Raw genomic sequence first — 22,034 nt, 5'->3', positions numbered from 1 at the left:
ATAAAGGGGATGGTGGGCATGGATTCAAATTGCACATCGTGATAGACGGCGTGAACATCTTGACCAGGTGGACAGCCCTTCCTCCGTGAGGTTCTCTTTTTTCTTTTCTTTCTTTCTTTCTTTCTTTTTTTTTTTTAGCGGAAAGAGAAAGCGCTTATGCAGAAGCTACCGTGGTGGGACGCCTCGCTAAGCCTAGGGTTGCAGACATCAGCTCGCGCGTCCCGAGCTCGCTGGGGCAGCTCGGCGGCCGCGGCGGCACAGCTCCCACCGGGGCTTCCGCCGGCTCGGCGCTCGGAGTCTCCGAGCGCACGAAGCGTCCCCCCAGAGGAAGGACCGGGAGCCGCAGACGCCCCTCCGAGAAGTCACTGGGCACTCGCCCCACCTCGGGGTCCTCTTCCTTTTGGGGCTTTCTCTGACTATTCGGGCAGGCGCTCCAGACCTGCCAGGGGGCGCGATTTGGAAACCAGGCGTGCCGGGCCCCTGACTGCGTCCCCTCACCCAGCCACAGCCGCGGCTCAGGGACTTTGAGGCGCCCGCGCCCCTTTGTCGCGGGATCTCCCGACCAAGCAGGCCGGACGCCCAGGCCTCGCGGTATCCAGCCTCCGTCCGCCCCGCCTCCTCGCCCTCCAGTCAGCCCCGCCCTCACTCTCACCCCTCCCCCGCTCCCGCCTCGCTTCCCCGGCAATCTCCTCGCGCTCCCGGCCCGGCACGCGCGCTGCGCCCGGCCGCCGCCGCCGCTGCCGCTGCCGCCGCCGAGCGTTCCTCCGCTGCGCCGGGCTTCCAGCTCGGGCCGGAACCGGAAGTCTGGGGGGCGGGGCCCGGCGGAGGCCAGGAGACCGAAAACGCGGCCGAGCCCGGAGCCCGGAGCCGGAGCCAGAGCCTGGACCAGAACTTGGCCGCCGCCTGCACCGCCGCCGCCCGCCGCCCGCCGCCCGCCTCCCTTTCCCAGAGCTGCCGTCGCCGCCTCGGTCGCCACCTCCGCCAGCTCGGCCGCCAGTGGTCCGCGGACTTTGGGTGTCCGGGTTGAAGGTCGGTCCGGACGTCGGACCCAGCTCGGTTCTCGGACTGCCTGGGCGGCAGCGGGCGCCGCCGCCGCCGCCGCCGCCTCCTCGTCGCCTCAGCCTGGCGTTTTGTTCCGAGAGACCCGAGAGGCGAGCAGAGCTGACAGTGATTTTGACAGTGATTTAAACCCTCTTTTGTTGTTGTTGGCTTTTCGTTGTTTGGTTTTGTGTGTTGTGCGTGTGTGTGGCGGTTTTTCCCCCGTGGTGCATTTTATTTTTTATTGTTGTGCTCTTTTTTCTTCCTTTTTTTTTTTTTTCTTTTTTTAACCTCGTGAACGTTTTTTTGGTCGGGTCTTCCGAATATGTTTTATGACGGTTGATTTTACACCAGGAGGTTTGTCTCCGAGGAAGACCTAGGGAACTGGATATCTAGCGAGAACTTCCTACGGATTCCCCGGCGCCTCGGGAAAATGGGAGCTGCTGCAAAGTTGGCGTTTGCCGTCTTTCTTATCTCTTGTTCTTCAGGTAGGTGCAGGGAGCGCGGCGCCGTGGGGCTGCTGCTGCGGCCGCGGCCGCCGCTGCCGGGGCCACGGTTGTTGTCGGGTCGGTGAGCTTCGGCGGAACCTGGAGAGGTTGCCCCATACCCCGAGCCCCTCGGCTGCCACCCCCCGTGTCTGATTGTGATCTGGAAACCTCCATGAATGTTTCTCCTTTCGAGTTGGGTTGGCGAGCTGATAAGAGTGAGTGCTGTGTTGTGGAAGTGAGAAAGTCATGGTTTGTGGCCATAACACTGGATGACAGCGCTGGTTGGGTTGCAATTAAGCCACAAATACCGCAAGTGACAATTTATGCAAAGGTTGAACACTGAAAGGAGTATTCCGAAATGTCATTTAGTGTGGGCTCCTCCAAAACAAGGGTTGCTTTTGTCGTCTTTTAATTACTGCTTCACCGGTGAATAAATATCACGACATAGATCAAGTCGGTTGCTACTTAATTTTGACTGTGAGAAGCAGTGCATCCTATCATCAATTCAGTCTGGTCTCCCTTTAGGTTTTCTTCAACTTCAGTGTCCAACAGTGTTAAAAATAGTTGTTAGAGTATTAACTATAACCCAGTGCAGAAGAGGTATGCCGCTTGTGTGTTGGTAATGTGCTGGCTTTCAACCACCATTTGTGTTTCGGGCATAGATTTTGCTTACCTGCGGAATACTTATTTTAAACGCTTTGTATTGAAGCATTGTTTTCGGTTTAGAACTGCCTATGTGAAATTGTTCTTATTGTTAAATAAGGTATACTCATAGGTTTTAGCCCAGGGTTGGAGGAATAATCTGGCCATTTTATATTTGAAATTTTTGATTCTGTGAGACGTTCTATGGTTGCAACCAGTGGTTGGAAAAACTAGTCTTTTGTATTTGAAATTTTATAAATAAATACTGCATCTAGCTCAAAGGTGTGCAAATATACATAACAGGAGAGTTACTTCCATAGACGAGAGAATTTAAAAGTCGCAATGGATCTATTTATCATAAAATTTAATATTCAGTTACGAGGTTGTGACATAGAATTATAGGGGGGAAAAACGAATTGACAGGTTTCATGGCCATGTCTTTATCTTGTTTTTGCTGCAAGGAAATTAGAGGGTGGTAGTTGTCTTTGTGTACCTTTGTGTGATGTGCGTGTGTGTGTATGTGTGTGTGTGTTTGTGTCCGTTTTCCCCACCCCCCTTTTTAATAGAATCTTTTGTAATGTATAGAATTTTGCTGAATGGTACATTTCCTTGTGGTTAATAAATGGATAAAGTCTAGTCTTATGTCTGTAGTGGTATTGATCAGTTCCGGGTGGGCTGAATGTGTTGTGAAATGGCGATCATTGCCAGAGATTAACCAAAAGAATCATGTCTGTTTAAATGGAAGAAGGAACATGCTTAAGGCAGGCTGACAGTTCTTTTTGTGCAGGGTTTGGGGAGGAAGCTAAACAATGGTGTGTCTGAAATGAATGAAGGTCTTGATAACATTAAACCTCTTGCTTTTGTGACATGACTTAACCATGTAGTTTTTATCTTTCCTATAGTACTCTCTTTCTCTGCCCTTATATGTTCTGGCTGGTGAACTCCTCTTGTTTAAATCCCTTGTTCTGATCTCCTGCCCTTGAGGAGGGGCATCATGGCCACTGACCAAGGAATTGTGGACATTATTCCCTCCCAGACCCACCTGAGTCATATTAATTGGTGAAGGAGGTTATTCTTGAGCGATCTCAAGGTATTACTTCTGGAAAAGCAGGCTGTCGCTACAGATCTTACAGCTTCCTCTGCTTGGTTTGGTAGTAAAAAGAACTAAGCATTAGTTTCTGTGGGATTATTTTCATTGGGCCAGGAAATTAATAGCTAACATTTTGAAATAAAGTAATTTTGTTGCTATAGAGCATATAGGTATTCCACTTCTATTAAACTAATATTAAGTATTGTTGTATAGGCTTTTTTAGTTGAGCTAAAATATGTGATTCTATTGAAGATAATTGAAGTAGTCTTAAAGGCCTTAATCCATATTTATACATGAAGATTTTTAGTACTTAAAATGTCTGATTTTTTAAAGGGCTTTTGTTATGAATCAAATGCACTCTAAAAAGGGTTATTGTGTTTCTCCAACTAATTGATTTTTCTATGTAATATGTAATCTGGCATGCTGAAAGCATTAGGGTGGCTATTTTTATGAGAATTTTAAAATTTCTCAAGTTGTCAGTTTTGTTTCTGGATATTGGATTTTTCTTTTATTTAAACCAAATTGGAAACAGTAGTAAAGAACAGTTTTATTCCAGGTATTTAGGATGGATGTTTACTGTTTCCTTTACTATTTCGTGGACTTTGATTTTTCAATTTCCATCCCATGGTATGTATTCCGGAGACTAATTACGTAGACTGTTCCTGTAGGATATGACCAGTTGTTTAATTTTCTCCTGATTTCATTCCAGGGAATCATTTTGAGTTTTGACCTTACCCTGGAATGCCTTCAGTTCCCTCTGATTTTGAATCTTTTCATTCCTCTTATCCCTCCTCAGATTCTGTTTCAAAACACAGATCTTCACAGGTTTTTCTTTTTAAAGCATGGTGGTTAATTTGTATCTTTTCCCACAGTTTGTTAAAGTGTGAGGATGAGTGTAATACTTGCCCTAGTACTCAGGTTTATCTTACCTAGAATGATGCAGCTGTTGTGGTAGTTGAGTTGCAGTGAAGTAAATTGAGAATTCCTTTGGATTCTGTGGGACCTATAGCAGTATGGTCAATATATCTGATGAAATAAGAAATGGCTAAAACTATTTTCATAATAATGCCAAGATGTTATTTGCCTTTTTCATTCTTATTATCTCTCAAGGGTACAGTGAGTTTTCCAAGCCTATGTGATGTGTGATATCTTAACAAATTCAGTGTATTAGCACATATGAGAAATAGCTGGACATTAAAGAGATTCGTAAAATTGTAAAAAAATAAGTAAATAAAGTAATTATGTTGCATTTCCTTTAGTTCAGCTAGGGAGTTGTGTGTGTGTGTGTGTGTGTGTGTGTGTGCATGAGAGAGAGAAAATGAGAATTTGTGGTTGGAGGGGGAGTTGGCAGTACAGAGAATCTTCTGGGACTCTTCTAAACTTTGGCTAACAAGTGATAGTATTAAATAATTTGTTTTCTAAAAGGCAGAATCTCTTAAATGTTATCTGTGATCAAATTCAAATACAATATATTGAAACATGCAGAGAAGGAGAGAAATAAAATCACCCTCTCCCCCCATTCATTTTGAATTTTTTTCTATTTGTGATCTAAGTCAGTAGTTCTTAAGCTGGGATGATTTTTGCCTCGCCGAACCCCCAACCAAAGGGATATTTGGAGACATTTTTGGAGATAGTGGAGAGGGGCAGGTGTGCTACTGGCATCTAGTGGGTAGAGGGCAGGGATGCTGCTAATCATCCTTCAGTGCACAGGACAGCTTTCCACAACAAAGATTTATCTGGCTCAAAATGTCAGTAGTGTTGAGGTTGAGAAACTGTTCTAAACTTTTAATTTTTAAGAGCATTGGTATATTAGTAAAGGGGCTCTGCTTCCCCTCCCCCAAAGTCAGTAATATAAATTTTATGAGTACATGGTATTGATGATCTCCAGGTGACCTTGTATTGAAATTTTTCATTTTTTCATTATCTTTTAAAAGTAGAACATGATTAAGTTAGAGAAACTGACTATAGGTGTGCACATTCTTTCATCCTATTATACTTTAATAAAAATATTTCGTTGACTGTTATGAATAAACTCTCTAATCACTTGTTTTTATAGAGTGCTCATGAAGACTTCATGTTCATGACTATGATGAGTGAGTGGTCAAGGTATCAAGTTTATTTGCTTTAGATTGAGTTTCTTTTTTGCCATAATTATCTTTAAGGATATTTCTTCTTATCCTTATTGAAATCACTGTGCTGCATGGTGGCAGTGTGTGTGTGTGTTTAACATCTTGCGTGAAAGTTTTCTAAGTATCGTATGAAAGAAATATGTTCGCTATTATATGTTCCCTGAATGGATTCAAGGTAGAAATTCAGTTTCTTTTTAAAGTATATTTCTTTTGTGTAGCTAACTTTAGTTTCAAGAAACTTTAAAAGTGATTTCTTAATTGCATAATTTTCTTGAGAATCATTAGCTGAGTTTTGGTTACCATTTGACTCATTTAGGATACAGTAAGTAATATTTTAAGATCTTGCAGACCCTTGCCTTTTTTAAGGTTAAATCTTGACTGTAATTAATAAGTGTTTACCTTGTTTTGAACTCTGGTTTTAAGGAAGTTAACCCAGCCAGCCAAGATAAGAATTACAGTGAAACTCTTAACAAATTAAGTAGCACTACACCATTAAGAGGAAAATTCTGAATGGTGCTCCCACAAAAAGTAGGCAAATAAATTTCATACTGTCTCTGTAACACACCTCTCATACTCTCCTCTCTGGTATTACTAACATTTTCACCTTTTGGGTTCATCAGGCTCACTGTTTGTAAGAAGTGAAGCATAAATAAACCAAATGAGATTTTAATAATCTCTAAATTGTTCATTTAGGTTCTAAGACTTTATTTTGTTGCATTTTTAGTTTTGTAAATACTATTCTTACTTTCTCATCTTTGATGTTCCATAAATATGTGATTTAAATTTATCTTTTCACGCTCTCTTATGTTGCCACTTGTCATAATGTCTCTCAGATCATAGGTAAGATTAGTTAGCAACGTTAGATACTGGGGTCACTGGTATGCCTTCACTTTTTGCTTTCTGTTCTATAACTCATCATTTCTTTCATTCTCTTTCGTTATAGTTCCGTTTCCACTTTCCTCCCTTCTTTCTCTACACACTTTTCTTCCTCTGTCCCTTTTGTATTTCTCTATACTGTAGGCTGATTGCTTGGGAAAACTCAGTTGTTGCTTAGCATCAAGGGTGGCTCAGGAGGGCTCACCCATGGTTTAAGTGAAAATGGATTGAATTTAGAATACTTGAGAATTGACCAGATATAGTCTTTTCTACTGTTCTTTCATTTGCTGGTTTCTGGACTACCACACACACGCTTGGGATCAAATGGCTTGAACTTTATTTAGATTGCCTTTTTTTTTTTTAATGTTAAGATTTTCCTTAATTCTTTGTTGTTTGCAAAAAGGCTGTCCTTTATTATTATTCATTCATCATTCAAAATTTGACCAGACCTGAGAGCATATTTACTGCCACTGATAGGACCACATTAGACTTCCTCTGTGGTAGATTTAATTCTGTTAGGTCATAACAGTCATGTCTAGACAGAACATTGATTTCAAATTGACTATTGAACGTGAAAGTTCCAGGAATAGTGTATAGAGGAAGGGGAAGGAAAGTCAAGAAGGTAAGAAAACTACTGTAGATATTGATTGATTTTCAGTTATTTTCCATCTAGATTTCTGTTAGTCAATTTCATATACCCAGTGCATCTAGTGGTCAGGTTTTGTTTAATAAAGGGACTTAAAGGAAATATGTTGTTGTCTCTAAGGTTGCATTTCTCGAACTGCTAGAATGTGGGCCTAAGGGGAAAAACTTGGGAGGTTCATATGGATGGTGACCAAGAATGTGGTCATGGTGATTAGTAGACTTGGGTTCTGGTGCCAGTGCTGCCACTATCTAGCTCATCTATCATTTTCTTTTACCTGATTATTATAGTTCCTTTCTAGCTAAGACTAGCTAGTTCTCTGTCACTACTTTCTCTTCTTTTCAGCCTATTCATATAGCTGCCAGAATGACCTCATTAAAAATAAATGTAAATATATTACTCTTGATTAAAACTTTTCACTGTGAGTCGTCTTTAGCATGGAATCTAATGTCTTAGAATGGCATACAAGGTCCTTAATCATTTGGTTCCTGCCTATTTTCTCTAACCTCTTGGTATAGTGGTTAAGAGTATAGACTCTGGAATTAGACTTTCTTGTTTTAAATTGTGGTTTCACAACTCAACCTTGGTCAAGTCATCTCATCTTTGTGTGCCTCAGTTTTCTCATCTACAAAACGGGGATATTAATGGTGCCTACTTCAGAGAATGAAGATTAAACAACACATAAATGCTAGGTATTCTGCTGCAGCTCCCCCGTAGCATGAGTGCTATTATATATTCCAGCCATATGAACTTGACTTGCAGTTTCTTGAATGTGTCATCCTTTATTATATATCAGTATGGTGCCTTTGTACATTATTTCTTCCTCCTTTACCTGGTTAACTCCTTGCTGGTTTTAAGACTGAGAAGTGTCACCTCTTTAGAAATATTTTCTGTACCATCCAACCCAGATTGTGTAGTTGCTTTCTGTTCATCTAACACCTTGTAAATAACCTTGATTTCAGTAATTATTGCAGAGGTTTACTTGCCTATTTCCACTTTTGACTGTACAAATGTTTACTTTCCTGTTTCCATTATTTGGCAACATCTTCCCTTTATCTGTAGACTCATTCCTAGAACCTGGCACACAATAGGTGCTCAGCAAATGTTCATTGAATGAATGAAATGAAATTATTTCACTTCTCTGGGCCAGAGTTTTCCTCTTATGTATTAAAGTGATGAACTTGGATTAGATGATTTCTGAATTTTTCCCCTACTCTAAAAACTTTATGATTCTATAATTTTAAGGTTAGAGTTCAATAAAGACATTTTATTAAGAAAAAATGATTTTGCTGGCTGTTTGGATATCTGTAAGTTCTGTTCTTTAAAATTTTTTTAAAAATTAAAATATAATTTGAATTCTATAGATTTAGAAGGCATTTTACATATCTCCAAGTTCCATGGCTTTCATACTTTTTTTGATCATAACTCACAATAAGATTTACACATTCCATCGTGACTTAGTTCTCATGTAGTAGTAGTATGTGTGTGTATGTATCAGAAATAAAAGTTTCACAAACTATTTACTCTTACTGTGTGCACTCATTTATTTTTATGTTCTATTTCACTTAAAAAGTGTTGATTATGACCCACTGGTTGATTCAGTGACCAACTATTGGATTGTAAATGCCTTAAAAACACTGGTCTAGTTCAATGATCCCCTATTCTCTCTACCAAATACTCTGAGTGGAGAAGGAAACTAAAAGTGCACTGAAAAATATGGTAATTAGTTAATCTACAATGGAGAGTGCATGACTAGGTACAGAATGTAAGGAAAACTCATCCCAAGGGAGACCATGGATCTGCACTGACTAAGCTCTTCTCTTTTTTGGATTAGTTGGATAAATTAAATACACATGAAGATCCTGAAACAAAATTCGATTTTAATTTTGGGGAGTTCAGAAATTTTAATTTAGGAATGACTTGCTGGAGGAGAGATCCTAATACTAGGGGAAAAAAAATCTTAGCAGGAAGTTAAAAAATATGTTAATACTCATCTTAATATAAAGGAAAGGCACAAAATAGCATCAGGAACACAAAGGACGTTTGGCAATAAACTTGACCATAGATGGAAGAAAAGTTGGGTTGGAGAAATTTTGATTAAATCCAAGGAAGAGATTTGTGTGATGAAGAAGTGCTCATAATTGCTTGAAGAAGGACAATCTCAGTTTGAGAGGGTTAAATCCAGATGAAAAGTAATTATTAATAAAACTGAGAAGAGGTAGGAGTGAATGATACAGATCCTAATGTATGTCCCAAATACATATACATAAAATATGAGACAGAAAAGCAACTTGAAGATTAAGGTGGAATGATAGCACTACTAAATAAAATTGATAAAGAAGTAATGAGCCAGAAGAAAATAGAAAGTGCTTTCATAACTAAAGTTTACAGATAGTATGGCTTTAAATGATAAGCATGAATGAAAATACAGACATGGATTTAGAAAAATAAAAGAGTACATAAAAAACATTAGAGCATGTAATATTCTCTTACAGGGGCCAACATTGTATGGTGAATATGTCTCCATTGTGATGTCTAGTTAAAGAATTCTAAGCATTAGTGGCTCAGTATGTTGTTTGTGTTTAAATAATGGTCAAATTTCAGTAATTACAGTGATTACTCATACTGGTCGTCCAGATTATATTCTTTGGAATCTATGTGAGGCATTTTCCTTACAGTAAGTGGTACTATTCTAAAGAAATAAATTTAGATACTTTTTTGAATTTGGTATATGCAATTCATGCCTGAAGCCTAAAGCTTTCAATAACCATTCTTTTGGACTAGATAGATGCAGTATTTCTTTTTTTGGCTGGCTGTAGTCACACTGGGAATCACTTCATTCCCTAATGTTGCTGAAGGAAATAAATGTAAAGCAAGAAGATAGTTACTAGATTAGAAGGACTGGCTATACACGTGGGGAGGGGTTGCCTTTTAAAAGATTTTTAAAGCTAATCAAGTCTTTACGTAGTATAATAAAAATAAGTATCTATTTACAAAGCTCAGAGGGAGAATTTATCCTATTTTTGATTGTTAACGTTAAAATTTATATTTTATAGAAATGAGACCGTTATTAGGAAAGAGTTGTTCTTCACATCTTTATGACTATATGTGATAAATCAAGCTTGTTCTAGGGCATTATTTCAAGAAAGGGGCATGGGCAAGTTATGAGATCTTGGCAAGTGTCTAAAACTCTGAGCTTAATTTTTTAAGTTTGTAAACCAAGATGTTATTAAATGAATGATATGCCATGTAACACAGTAGCTGGTCCAGAGTAGATCTTACATACACATATGTTAGTTTTTGATCTATCTGTAAGTCTCATTTAAAAGGATGTAGTATGTAAAACATTAAAAAATATACATTCAGTTCTTGGGATATTTTTAAATTTGCAGATAAATAAATTACTTATCAGTTAATGTGAAATAATATTTTGACTAAATGATCCAGCCAAAGAAAATATCATTAAAGAGTTCCAGATAGGTGCCAGGAAATATCTAGAACATTCAGATATCATGATTATTTACAAAGAGTTCTTTAAGGTCGCATTGTTCTAGCATGCACTAAAAAGAAACATTGGGAGTAAATCTTCATCTCTATTTGTTGGAATTTAAAATATTTTTCTTGGACAACTTCACTTAAACTTTAAGTGTTCTAAAATATTTTATGTAGAATTAAAATTTTAAAAAATCTCATCTGTGTTTCTGTACCAGCTACTTTAAGCTTTGAAAACACAGCCGTTCAAGCTTTGATATCAATATTTTGAATGTGGTATAATATTTTGGACTAAAACTTAAGGGTCATTCAAATTTCCACTTTTCTCTTTGACCTTTGACAACTATTACAACCTCGCTTTAGTCATCCCTAAATTAAAGAGGATGAAATAGGTATTCATTTATTTAACAAATCGATATTGAACTACATGCTAGGCACTATGCTAAGTGCTTGGGATACAGCAGTGTACAAGACAGATGTGATTATGCTTTCTGGAACATACAGTCATAAGCAGTCAAATGAATAAAATAATTACAAATTGTCATATGTGCTATGACAGAAATTGAGTGCTGAGAGGATCACTGGCTCACATCACATATCATAATCTCTATTTATTTTATTTATTCACCTATTTATTGTTTGTCTTTTCCACTAATTAAGTGTAAGTTCTCTGAGGGGAGGTATCTCACTTGTTCATCACAGTACCCTTAGGGCATGGCACAATTTTTGGCACAGAGCAGAAGCTCAATAAGTATCCAGTCATTAAATATGAAATGTCTGATTCTGAATCGAGAGTATAGTTTATTATATCTCAAACAAGAAGCAGTACAATTGAAGTATGTGCCTAAACTGTCGACATAGTTTTGCCATCTTAATGGTAGTTTGTTTATGCCAGCAGCAAAGAAGCCTGCAGAACTTGGTGAGAATTGACCTTGCAAGAAATGGTCCAAAGCCTGGAAGAAGTGGTAGTCAGTTGGTGCAAGGTCTGGTGAATATGGTGGATGACAGAGAGTTTCCAAGTCTAGCCTTTGTAGTTTGAGCAGCATTGTTTGTGCAACATGTGGTTCAGTGTAGACTTGCAAGAGGATTAGCCTGTCTCTATTGAGCAGTCACAGCTGCTTAATCACAAGTATCCGTATCATTTCTTCCAATTAGTTGCAGTAGACATCTGCTGTAATCGATTGACCAGGTTTCATGAAGCTGTAGTGGGTAATGCCAAGTGCTGGACCACCAGACAGACACTGTTAGCCTTTTTGGATGAATATTTGGTTTTGTACTGTGTTTGGGTGGTTCACCTTTATCCAACCATTGTGCTGAACACTTGTGGTTGTCAAAAAGAATCTGTTTTTCATCACCCGTAACAATTATGGTATAGAAATGGTTCACCTTTATGTCTTGATGGCAAAGAAAGGCAAGTTTCCAGATGATTTCTCTTCTGACGCTCATTAAATTCATGAGGAACGCATTTATCCAGCTTCTTTAACTTGCCAGTTTGTCTTAAGTGGTCCAATACTGTTGGAATAGTAACATCAATCCATGCTGCTAACTCACTTATAGGTTGAGATGGATTCGCTTCCACTACAGTGTTCAGTTCATCATTGTCCACCTTGGTCTCAGGTTGCCCACGTGGCTCATTTTCAAGATTAACATCACTAGAATGGTACCTCTCAAACTATCCCCTTGTTGTGTGTTCATTAGCCACATCCTTCCAAAACACTTCATTGATATTTTGATCTTTCTGTGCTGCATTGGTTCCAGGACAGAGCTCATATTTGAAAATAACATGAGTTTTTGTCTTATCCATGGTTTCACAAAAATTGCTCTAAAAAAAATTTGAAAGATAATCACAAGCCAAACCATGCATTTGAAAGAATGAGGATCTACCTTCACAATAAAAATAAATCAAGAAGTGTCAAAGTGAAATGTCAGAGATACCAACTGTCAAACTTAGTATAAGGAAATTGGACATTTCGTACTTTATAACCTAATGTTTAACTGGCTGCCTGAAGAAATGAATGCAGGGATGGTACTGGAGAGATAGGGACAAGATCTTACAGGTCTTTAATAGTGGAAGGAGTTAGAATAAAATGCATAGGGCAGTGGGAAGCAAAGAGTTTTAAGGAGGAGCTGGATCTGGGTTATGTGTTAAGATTACTTTGGCAGCTATCTGAAAAACATTGGAAGCATTTGGGAGTGAAGAGGTGAGGCCAGTTAGCCTACTGCATCAGTGTAGAGATACTGGATACTCTCCAAGGGCCCTCTGGCTTTTAACATTGTCTGATGGTAAAGCTTGCCTACACTTAACCAGTTTTGCTCTTGTATTTTTTAGACACCTTGTTTTTTTTCCTTGCCAATCATTACTTAAACCGGATAGGCTTTTTGTGCACATGAGAACTGTGAATGTAATGTCTCAAACAAAACAAAAACAAACTACAAAAAGAGATTAAAAAAAAAACACAGATGAGAGGTTATTGAATTTTGTGACAAATTCCTGTCTTTAGGTTTTGTTTATCTGCTAATTTATAGTCTTAGTTACGTAAGCATTCCTATTTTTCTCTGAAATTTTGTCTTTACTCCTTTTTAAATGCCTATTTTTTCATAAGATCACCACCATGTTATTGTTTCAAACTTGTAATATGCTGTGTTGTTAGTGTGGTTGAAGAGTTAGAAGTGGAAACTCAGCATATTTTGTATCTTAATTCTTAGGAATTTGATATCTTTTCAGGTTATCAAGGTCTTACAGTAAGGCTGAAAGGATAAATAGTTAATACTCTGGACTGTTAGTTTTATTCAGGGCTATAGCCTCTAACTCTAGGTAGTCAGTTTGAATAATTTTGTCTGGAAAGATTTCAACCCTCAACGGATGGTGGGGGGAGGTGGTGCTTGTTGCAGAGAAATCAACTCTTTATTATGGCAGAAGTTCAGCAGCAGCATCTTTGACTTGGAAAAACTGCATTAGTACACAGAGGTAAAACCAGAAGAGATGTTAAACTTTACTAAATTTAAAAATTCAGATTGCGGTTACCTCATTTCATTTGGTTTCTTTCATTTTGGAAGCAGGTAAAGCTGTCTATCTTTGGTAAGCCACATTCTTTTTTTTTTGTTTTGTTTTGAGACAGAGTCTTGCTCTGTTGCCCGGGCTAGAGTGAGTGCCGTGGCATCAGCCTAGCTCACAGCAACCTCAAACTCCTGAGCTCAAGCGATCCTACTGCCTCAGCCTCCCGAGTAGCTGGGACTACAGGCATGTGCCACCATGCCCGGCAAATTTTTTCTATATATATTTTTAGTTGTCCAGATAATTTGTTTCTATTTTTTAGTATAGAGACGGGGTCTCGCTCTTGCTCAGGCCGGTCTTGAACTCCTGACCTTGCGCGATCCACCTGCCTTGGCCTCCCAGAGTGCTAGGATTACAGGCGTGAGCCACTGCGCCCGGCCCTGGTAAGCCACATTCTATAAAGAAGTGGAGTTTCACCTGTAAATATTATAGGCCATTTTATTTATTATTACCTTAAGTAAACTAATTCTAGAAAAAGAACTGGTTGCTAGGCTTTGTTTGACCTCCTAGTGGAGTTTCATACTTCAGGATTAGTGAATAGAATTTGCTAGTTTTATTTAACTTAAGACTTGAGGGATGAGGGGATGGGTAAATTCACACCTAATGGGTGCCTTGTGAGCTGTCTGGAGAATGGGTACTCTTGTAGCTTTTACTCAGGCGCTGCAAAGGCAACTTATATGACCAAAGTGTTTGTACCCCCATAATATTCTGAAATAAAAAAAAACTTGAAATGAACTTGTATAAATATACTTTAAAATGATATGGGGAGAAATGAAAAGTCAAAGAGTAAGAATGATGATAAATAATGAGTAAGAGCAGTTGCAAGATAACTTGGACAAGATGGGCATAGTAATAATAAAGCAATTTGATTAGCAGGTATTCAATAGTAGAATGAAGTACCTTTCCAAATGGCCAGAAAAATGATTGAATAGGCACTGACCATCCTTTTATTCTTACATGAATATTATATAATACATCTTACCTTGTAGTGTTATTTTCTTCCTTAGTTCTTTAGAGATAAGGAAGGGTTGGCTTGGGTGTTGAGTTAGGAAATTAATTGCTAATTATATTTTTTGTTAAATTGTAAATAGAGATTGCTTATTACTTGAGAGGGCTAGAAATAATAGAGTGAATTAAATTAGGAGGCTTCGACTGCTTAGAGGCCCTAATAGATTGTCAGGTACTATTTTCTGCTGTACCTCCCTGTAGCAGAAGGATTCATATAAAAAATAAATTGTTCAAGCTGATCTTGACTTCTGAAGGATGGAGTAAAAGGTTAGAGTCAGAGAAAAAGAATATAGTTACACTTTTTTTTCCCTTTTAAATCAGTGAAGGGTAGTTTTGATCTTTTTATCCACAGATCTTACCTTTCACTACTGTAGCCCAAGAATATTCCCACATCAAGAATTGTCGTTTCTAGTTAGTCTAGCAACATATATTTAACAGCCCTGAGTTAAGCGGTGTTTTTGCAATTAATACCTAGCTTTGTATCTGTGATATGGAAGGAAATCAGCTCACTAAGCCAGAGAACAGAAAAGTAGATGAGCCTAGTCTGTTGTAGATTATAACATTTTCTACTGCTGCAACATGTGATTTGCCAGAAAGGGTTAGTTAATAGAAATAAAAGTTAATGTTGTTTGATACAAATGTAGCTGTTTGTTGGCAAGAATAGTTTTCCAAAAAAGCAGCTCCAAGAATTTCTTTTATCTTCAAATTTGATGAAAGTAATTAATTATGCAATTCTTGGGCTAGTATACTAGAAAAAGCAAACATTCTGCAGGGAGAATACTTGGGTATTGTGCCTCTCTCTACCGTGGTGTAATATACTATGTGAACTTGGGTAAGTCCCATAACCTTAGTTTCTTCATCCTTAAAGTAGAATTTATAATGCCTACCTCACAAGATTTCAGTGAGGATCAAAAGCTACACACATAAACCCAGACACACTCCCATGAACATATCCATGTAACTTTTAAAATTTTAAAATGTTATGCCAAATATTTGTAATTAATACAATAATGTTTTTCATGGAGTAGAGAACAATAGGAAGGGTTTAAGTGAACTATAACAACACTTCTAATTAAGAATTTGTGATTCTTAATGGGTAGACATTTATCTTTAGGTTGTGAATAAAGCGGTTAATTCCCTAAACCAAATATAAGATATTAGAGGAATGTTTATTCCTTACAGTGACCTTAAAGGCACTACATAATATGGCCCCCTTTCAACCTCATCTTTTGCTGTATTGGCCCTCTGGTAGTCCCTACAACAAACCAATTGCTTTTTAGTATTCTGAACTTAATATTTATGAGAGGGACCATATCTTACTTATTCACTGTAGTTTCCTCAGTGCCTAGCACATAATAGATGTTTAACAAATATTTGTGAATGAATGTCGAATGCTCTCAAGTGCTTAGGACAGGGGTTTACAAACCTCTATTTATAAAGGGCCAGATAGTAAGTATTTTAGGCAATCCCTTTTGCAATTATGCAGCTGTAACAAAAAAGCAGTCATAGACAATATGTAAATAAATCAGTATGACTGTGTTCCAGTAAAACTTTATTTGTGGACACTGAAATTTGATTTTCATATTATTTTCATGTGCCACAAAATATTATTATTATTTTGATTTTTTTCAACCATTTGAAAATGTAAAAACCATCGTTCAGGGGCTGTATAAAAGCAGATGCCAGCCTGGATTTGACCTGCGGGCTGTAGTTTGCTATTCCGTTGGACATTGTATACGTGGCACCTCTCCCCCATCTTGGAAATATATTACACTTAAAAAACTTTGGTTAGAATCTCAGAAGCATTTTCTTATAGAATCACTGTCATATGTGTTAATTAAGTTCCCAGACCCATCCACAAGCCTGTTTTATTTCCAATGTTTTATTCCAGCAATACAACCTTACCTCCTGGAATAACACTGTCTCTGAGGGAAAATGAATTTACTGTTTCTTCTTGGACCAGAAGAAACACAGACCCTCCTCTGCTTTAGCACTATCAGAATTACTTTCTTCCCTAATGTCTCTCTTCTACCTGCTGGGCTTTGCACCCTAGGAAATACTCTGCTTCTAGGGACTTCTGTAAGGTCACATGGTAACAAGATTAAAAAGAGCTTTGTGTATGTGATTAAAGGGAGGCCAAGGGGAGAGAAAAGTGGAAAAAGAGAGTGCAAGGTAGTTTTTTTTCCAACTGCAGGTCACAACAGATTCAAGGGTAATGAAATCAATGTAGAGGGTCACCACTAACAAAAAAGAAAGAAAACAGAAAATATTAGAATGAATCACAGATAGTAAAGGATAGTTTTGTCTTGTGAAACTTTAATTATGTGTGTGCTTATACGTGTATGTTACTGGGTCACAATGAAAAATGTATTTCTTACTGTGGATTGTGGTTAGAAAAGTTTGAAAGGCTGTGTTCTAAGGGTTTGGAATACTTAGATTTTTTTTTCCTTGTTGTATATGAAAGACAAATAAAAATATAAAGGAAGCCTTTTGATTGCTTGCTACAGTGTGTTTCTGGTACTGAGCTACTGTATGAGATAGTTAACCATTTTACAGATGAGAAAACAGGGTCATATGGCTAATAAGCTTCACAACTGAGATTCAAACAGAAGCTCACCTTATTTTAGAATATGTACTTATGCCATTATACTATGTTATTTTCCCTGCAGGGACAGAAGGCATGTATGACTTCCTTTGTGTTTCAGAGGACAAAAATTATCTCAGTTGGTGACAGCTTACCAGATTTCTAGAGAGGAGGTATTGCCTTCGGTGATCAGGGCCGCTGGAAAGGTGTGAAGAAAATAGTTATGAACTCTATATGAAGAATGACAACAATGTGAAAGAGGGAGGAATTTTGCTTTCACAGCCCCACCCTGCAGCCTTACTTCTATTCCTGCTCCTTCATACATCACCACCAGTTGGGCTCTTAACTCATATTAGAAATAGCAAGGGATTGAGGATGAGGTTTGGTGAGGAAGAGCAATATAATTATGTCTTACCTGAAAGGGGAATGAGGAGAAATACCCAAGTAGCAGGGCCACTTGGCCCACCCAGATGGGTTGGCAGTTCCCAGATGGCAATTTACAAGTGGATGTAGGTAAGACAGGGCCTGCTATTAATTGTGTTACAAGTGAAAGTCTTGGCTTTGGAGACTTGTAGCTTTGATATGCTAATTGAAAGTAGTTTTTTTAAAAGTTGTATTAAGGGAAGGCTTATCATAGCAACACTTAGTCCAGTCAGTTACCCATTTTAAGTTTTGAAAAATCATAATACATGTCTTTAAGACATCTCTATTTCTCTTATATTTTGAGTTAGCAAGTATGGTAAAACCTAATTTATGCTGATTCTGATTTCTGATTTGATTTGAAATTGTCTGGGGGGAAAAAGATTGATGGGAAGGGTATTCTTCACTAGAAAAGTAACGAAACCATAGTTGACAGATAGATACCTGGTTAATTGAATGGAAAGATGACAGACCCTTATAAAAAAATGTGTCCATCTTTCTCCAGCTAAATTGGGGTTCTTCCTTTTGCAGTGGGAATTACTGATTCATATGGAATGAGTTTCAACTATGCAGTAGCCTCTGAAAACGTAGACTTAATATCTTTTTTTTTTAAATTTCAGCTTATTATGGGGGTACAAAAGTTTAGGTTATGTATATTGTCCATGCCCCCCCCCAAGTCAGAGCTTCGAGCGTGTCCATTCCCCAGACAGTGCACATCGCACTCATTATGTAGGTATACACCCATACCCTCCCCCCATCCCCACATCTGTCCGACACCCAGTTGGTGTTATTCCCAAATGTGCACTTAGGTGATGATCATGTGGTGGGGAGTACATGTGGTGCTTGTATTTCCATTCTTGGGATACTTGATTTAGTACAATGGGTTCCATCTCTCTCCAGGAGAACAAAAGAGATTCTATATCACCGTTATTTCTTATAGCTGAGTAATCCTCCATGGTATACATATACCACCTTTTACTAATCCACTCATGTGTTGATGGGCATTTGGGTTGTTTCCACATCTTTGCAATTGTGAATTGTGCTGCTATAAACATTCGGGTGCAGATGTCTTTGTAATAGAATGTCTTTTGTTCTTTTGGGTAGATGCCCAATAATGGGATTGCTGGATCAAATGGTAGGTCTACTTGTATCTGTTTAAGGTATCTCCATATTGCTTTCCACAGGAGTTGCACTAGTTTGCAGACTTAATATCTTTTAGCCCTGTCACTTACCCCTACAGTATTGCTTATCATCCTGTATTATAATTGCTTGTTAATGTGTTTGTTTACCAGCTGACCCTAAGTTCTGTCAAGATTCAGTGTTAAATTAGTGTTCAGTGTAGATTAAGAGTTTTGAAGCCAGATTACCTGGTCCTCATTTGGAAAATGGAGATAATAAGGGTACCTACCTTACATAGTTGTTATAAAGTGTAAGTGAGTTGATATTTTGTAAAGTGCTCTGAATGATTTCTCACTTGTAGCATTCTAAATAACTCAGTAAATACTAATTACTCATGCTGCTTGTTATTCCCTACCAGTGTCTAGCTCTGAACTATTTCTATCTCTGAACTATTTATTGAATATGAACAAGTTACAATGTTGTGAATCTAATACCTAGGGCATTCCAGTATATTTAGTGAGAAACTGTACCTTTGCAGATGGGCATCCTTTGTTTAGGATGCAAGTGTTTGTTTTATTTATAATATTTATATTTATTTGACTGGTTTAATTTTAGAACATCAGTTGGTGTTCAGGGAAGAATACTAACATTTTCAATTATGTAATTTACTAGTAATTGTTCTATATGAAGATTTTTGGGGGGGGGGATCTTTTTAGAAAACTGTAAAATAGAGTGGAATAATATGTTATTTAGTAGTATACAGGTTGAGCATCCCAAAGCCCAAAATCTGAAATGCTTCAAAATTTGAAACTTTTTGAGTTACAACATGACACTCAAAGGAAATGCTTGTTCAGATTTCGGATTTTCAGATTTGGGATGGATATTGGCTGGGCGCAGTGGCTTATGCCTGTAATCATAGCACTCTGGGAGGCTGAGGTGAGAGGATCACTTGAATGAGGTCAGGAGTTCGAGACCAGCCTGAGCAAGGGTGAGACCCTGTCTCTACTAAAAAAAAAAAAAAAGAAAAAGAAAAAAAATTAGCCAGGCAACTAAAAATAGAAAATATTAGCCAGGCCTAGTGGCATGCGCCTGTAATCCCAGCTACTGGGGAGGCTGAGGCTGGAGGATTGCTTGAGCCCAGGAGTTTGAGGTTGCTGTGAGCTAGGCTGACGCCACAGCACTCTAGCCTGAGCAACAGAGCCAGACTGAGTCTCAAATAAAAAAAAAAAAAAATGATTTGGAATTCTTAACTGGTATGTTGCCAATATTCCAAAATCTGAAAAAATTTGAAATCTGAAACACTTCTGATCCCAAGCATTTCAGATAAGATATACTCAACCTGTATTCTTAAATGACAGCACCTCAAAACCTTCTTTCCAAAATGAGATAAAGAGGAGTGGGTATGTTAAGGGAATAACTGAAATTTCCAAAAGTGTATCTTATTTCCTCAGCATCTAAATATCAGCATTTTTGGGAAAATACCATTCATTTACTAATGCTTTATAGTTTTCCAAGTGATTCCATGTCTGTTTCTATTTGATCCTATTTGAACCTGTTTGAAATAGTCTCTGTGTTTTGTTTGCTTGTTTTAACTCAAACCGTGAGATAATATAATTTGCCTACAGTCACTAATTGGTTGAGCTAGAACTAAAACCCTGACTTTCCAGTTCAGTGTTCTTTTGTAGAAGTAAAAAATGCTTACTGACTTTTAGAGAGGCCTCCTTCATCTTCTCCTACCCTTAGTGAGGGAAATGTTTGCAGTATTTTATAGTTGGTTGTTTTGCAGATTAACTTTGTACTACACTTTGAGAAACCTATGTTGAGAACCTGGGGAGTGGAAAGTAGTAATACAGCAATAGGAAGCACCAAGTGAGCTGTAATTCTAGGGCAGATGTTGTTTTGATCTTGTTTGGCTAGCTTGATGGCAGCCGTAAATCTATATATGTTAATTGTTGCCTGAAGGAAATTTGTAGGTAAATCTTGCCCTTGATTGCTGCGAAAGTGTTTTTCTCAATCACTTTGGCTTTTGATTAAGAATGTTTAAAATTGTTTTCCTAATGGGCCATTGTTAGATCTGTCTCATTCCACATGTGCCAGAATTTTACATTATTACATTTCTTTGGTCAAAATTGTAACTGGCCAGTTATGTCACATCCTAACTGTTATCTATAACAATAATATTACTAATGATTACCATTTGTTAAAACTACCATTATTAACAACCACCAGTCATAGCATGCTCTGGGCTAAGTGATTGTAAGTTTTAGTGATAATGGTCATGACTTGCCCTACAAAATAAATATTCCCATTTTATAGATGGGGAAGCTGAGACTCAGTAACTTGCCTGAGGCTATGTAGCTAAGAAGTAGCAGAGTCAGGGTCTGTAGGGCTTAAATCTTTCTCTTGAATCAAATATTCTAAAACATATATTAAAATGTGAGTTACTAATTCCAGGGCAGTGTGACTTTCTTTGAACCCATTCTGCCAAGGTTCTCTACCCCTACCCGCACCCTAACAGCAGTTGCTGTTGTTAGCACCCCTTGAAACCTATGTTGTGGTAAAAAATGTTGAGCTACCTAGTTCAGATGTTGATGGTTTACTATGGTTCCTGTGACTGATACAGTAGAGCTTTCTCTACCTCTGAAATGAAAGTACAGTTGACCATTGAACAACATGGGGAAAAGGGGTGCCCATCCCCACCCCCACACTCAAAAATCCAAGAATAACTTTTGACTCTTCCAAAACTTAATTACTAATAGCTTACTGTTGAGTAGAAGCCTTACCAATAACATAGTCGATTAACACATATTTTGTATGTTATATGCATTGTATATTGTCTTCTTACAAGAAGGAAGCCAGAGAGAAGAAAATATTAAGAAAATCATAAGGAAGAGAAAGTATATTTACTCTTCATTAAGTGGAGGTGGATCATCATAAAGGTCTTCATCCTCAGTGTTTTCACACTGAGTAGGCTGAGGAGGAGGAGGGGGAGCAGTTGGTTTTGCTGTCTCAGATGGAAGAAAATCCACATACTAGTGGACTGCTGCAGTTCAAATGCATGTTGCTCGAGGGTCAGTTGTAATTGTTTGTCCCCAGCTGTTTAAAGACTGAGCAACAGAAGTTGTTCCATTTGGTTATATAATAGCCACAATCAGAACTAGGTCAGAATTCATTTGCTGTGATCACCACTTGAGTAATTAGTGAATCAAATATTCCAAGTAAGTGCATCTTCTTAAAATGATTATACCTTGATTCAGAGAAATTGAATTAATTTGCTCATATAGAGGAAACAAATGTATGTTCTTTTTGACTCATATTTAGAAAATAATTTAATGATAGTGGTCATTAATTGTTTACTTGGTGCCTATTACTTACGCTGGGTGGCGAGGAAGAACATGTTAGATAAGTATGAATGGTTCTGGCATTAGAATTTGTGGTTCCCTTCCCCAT

At 38.1% G+C, this 22,034-nt stretch overlaps 1 protein-coding gene across 1 annotated transcript in view; it reads left to right on the top strand.

The window, feature by feature from the left end:
* The first annotated feature begins 997 nt into the window (after window positions 1–997).
* The window catches only part of ACVR2A (activin A receptor type 2A), an 88,604-nt gene continuing 67,567 nt past the window's right edge, over window positions 998–22,034 (top strand). The window contains exon 1 of the mRNA XM_045558760.1: window positions 998–1,526. Coding sequence (XP_045414716.1) covers window positions 1,472–1,526 — 55 coding nt within the window. The 5' untranslated portion in view covers window positions 998–1,471. The remainder of the gene's footprint in view (window positions 1,527–22,034) is intronic.

This window comes from Lemur catta, chromosome 8 (genome assembly GCF_020740605.2).
Source record: "Lemur catta isolate mLemCat1 chromosome 8, mLemCat1.pri, whole genome shotgun sequence".
NCBI classification, from domain to species: domain Eukaryota; kingdom Metazoa; phylum Chordata; class Mammalia; order Primates; family Lemuridae; genus Lemur; species Lemur catta.
Note: the sequence above shows the minus strand (reverse complement) of the source record. Positions and strands in the feature narration are given on the sequence as shown.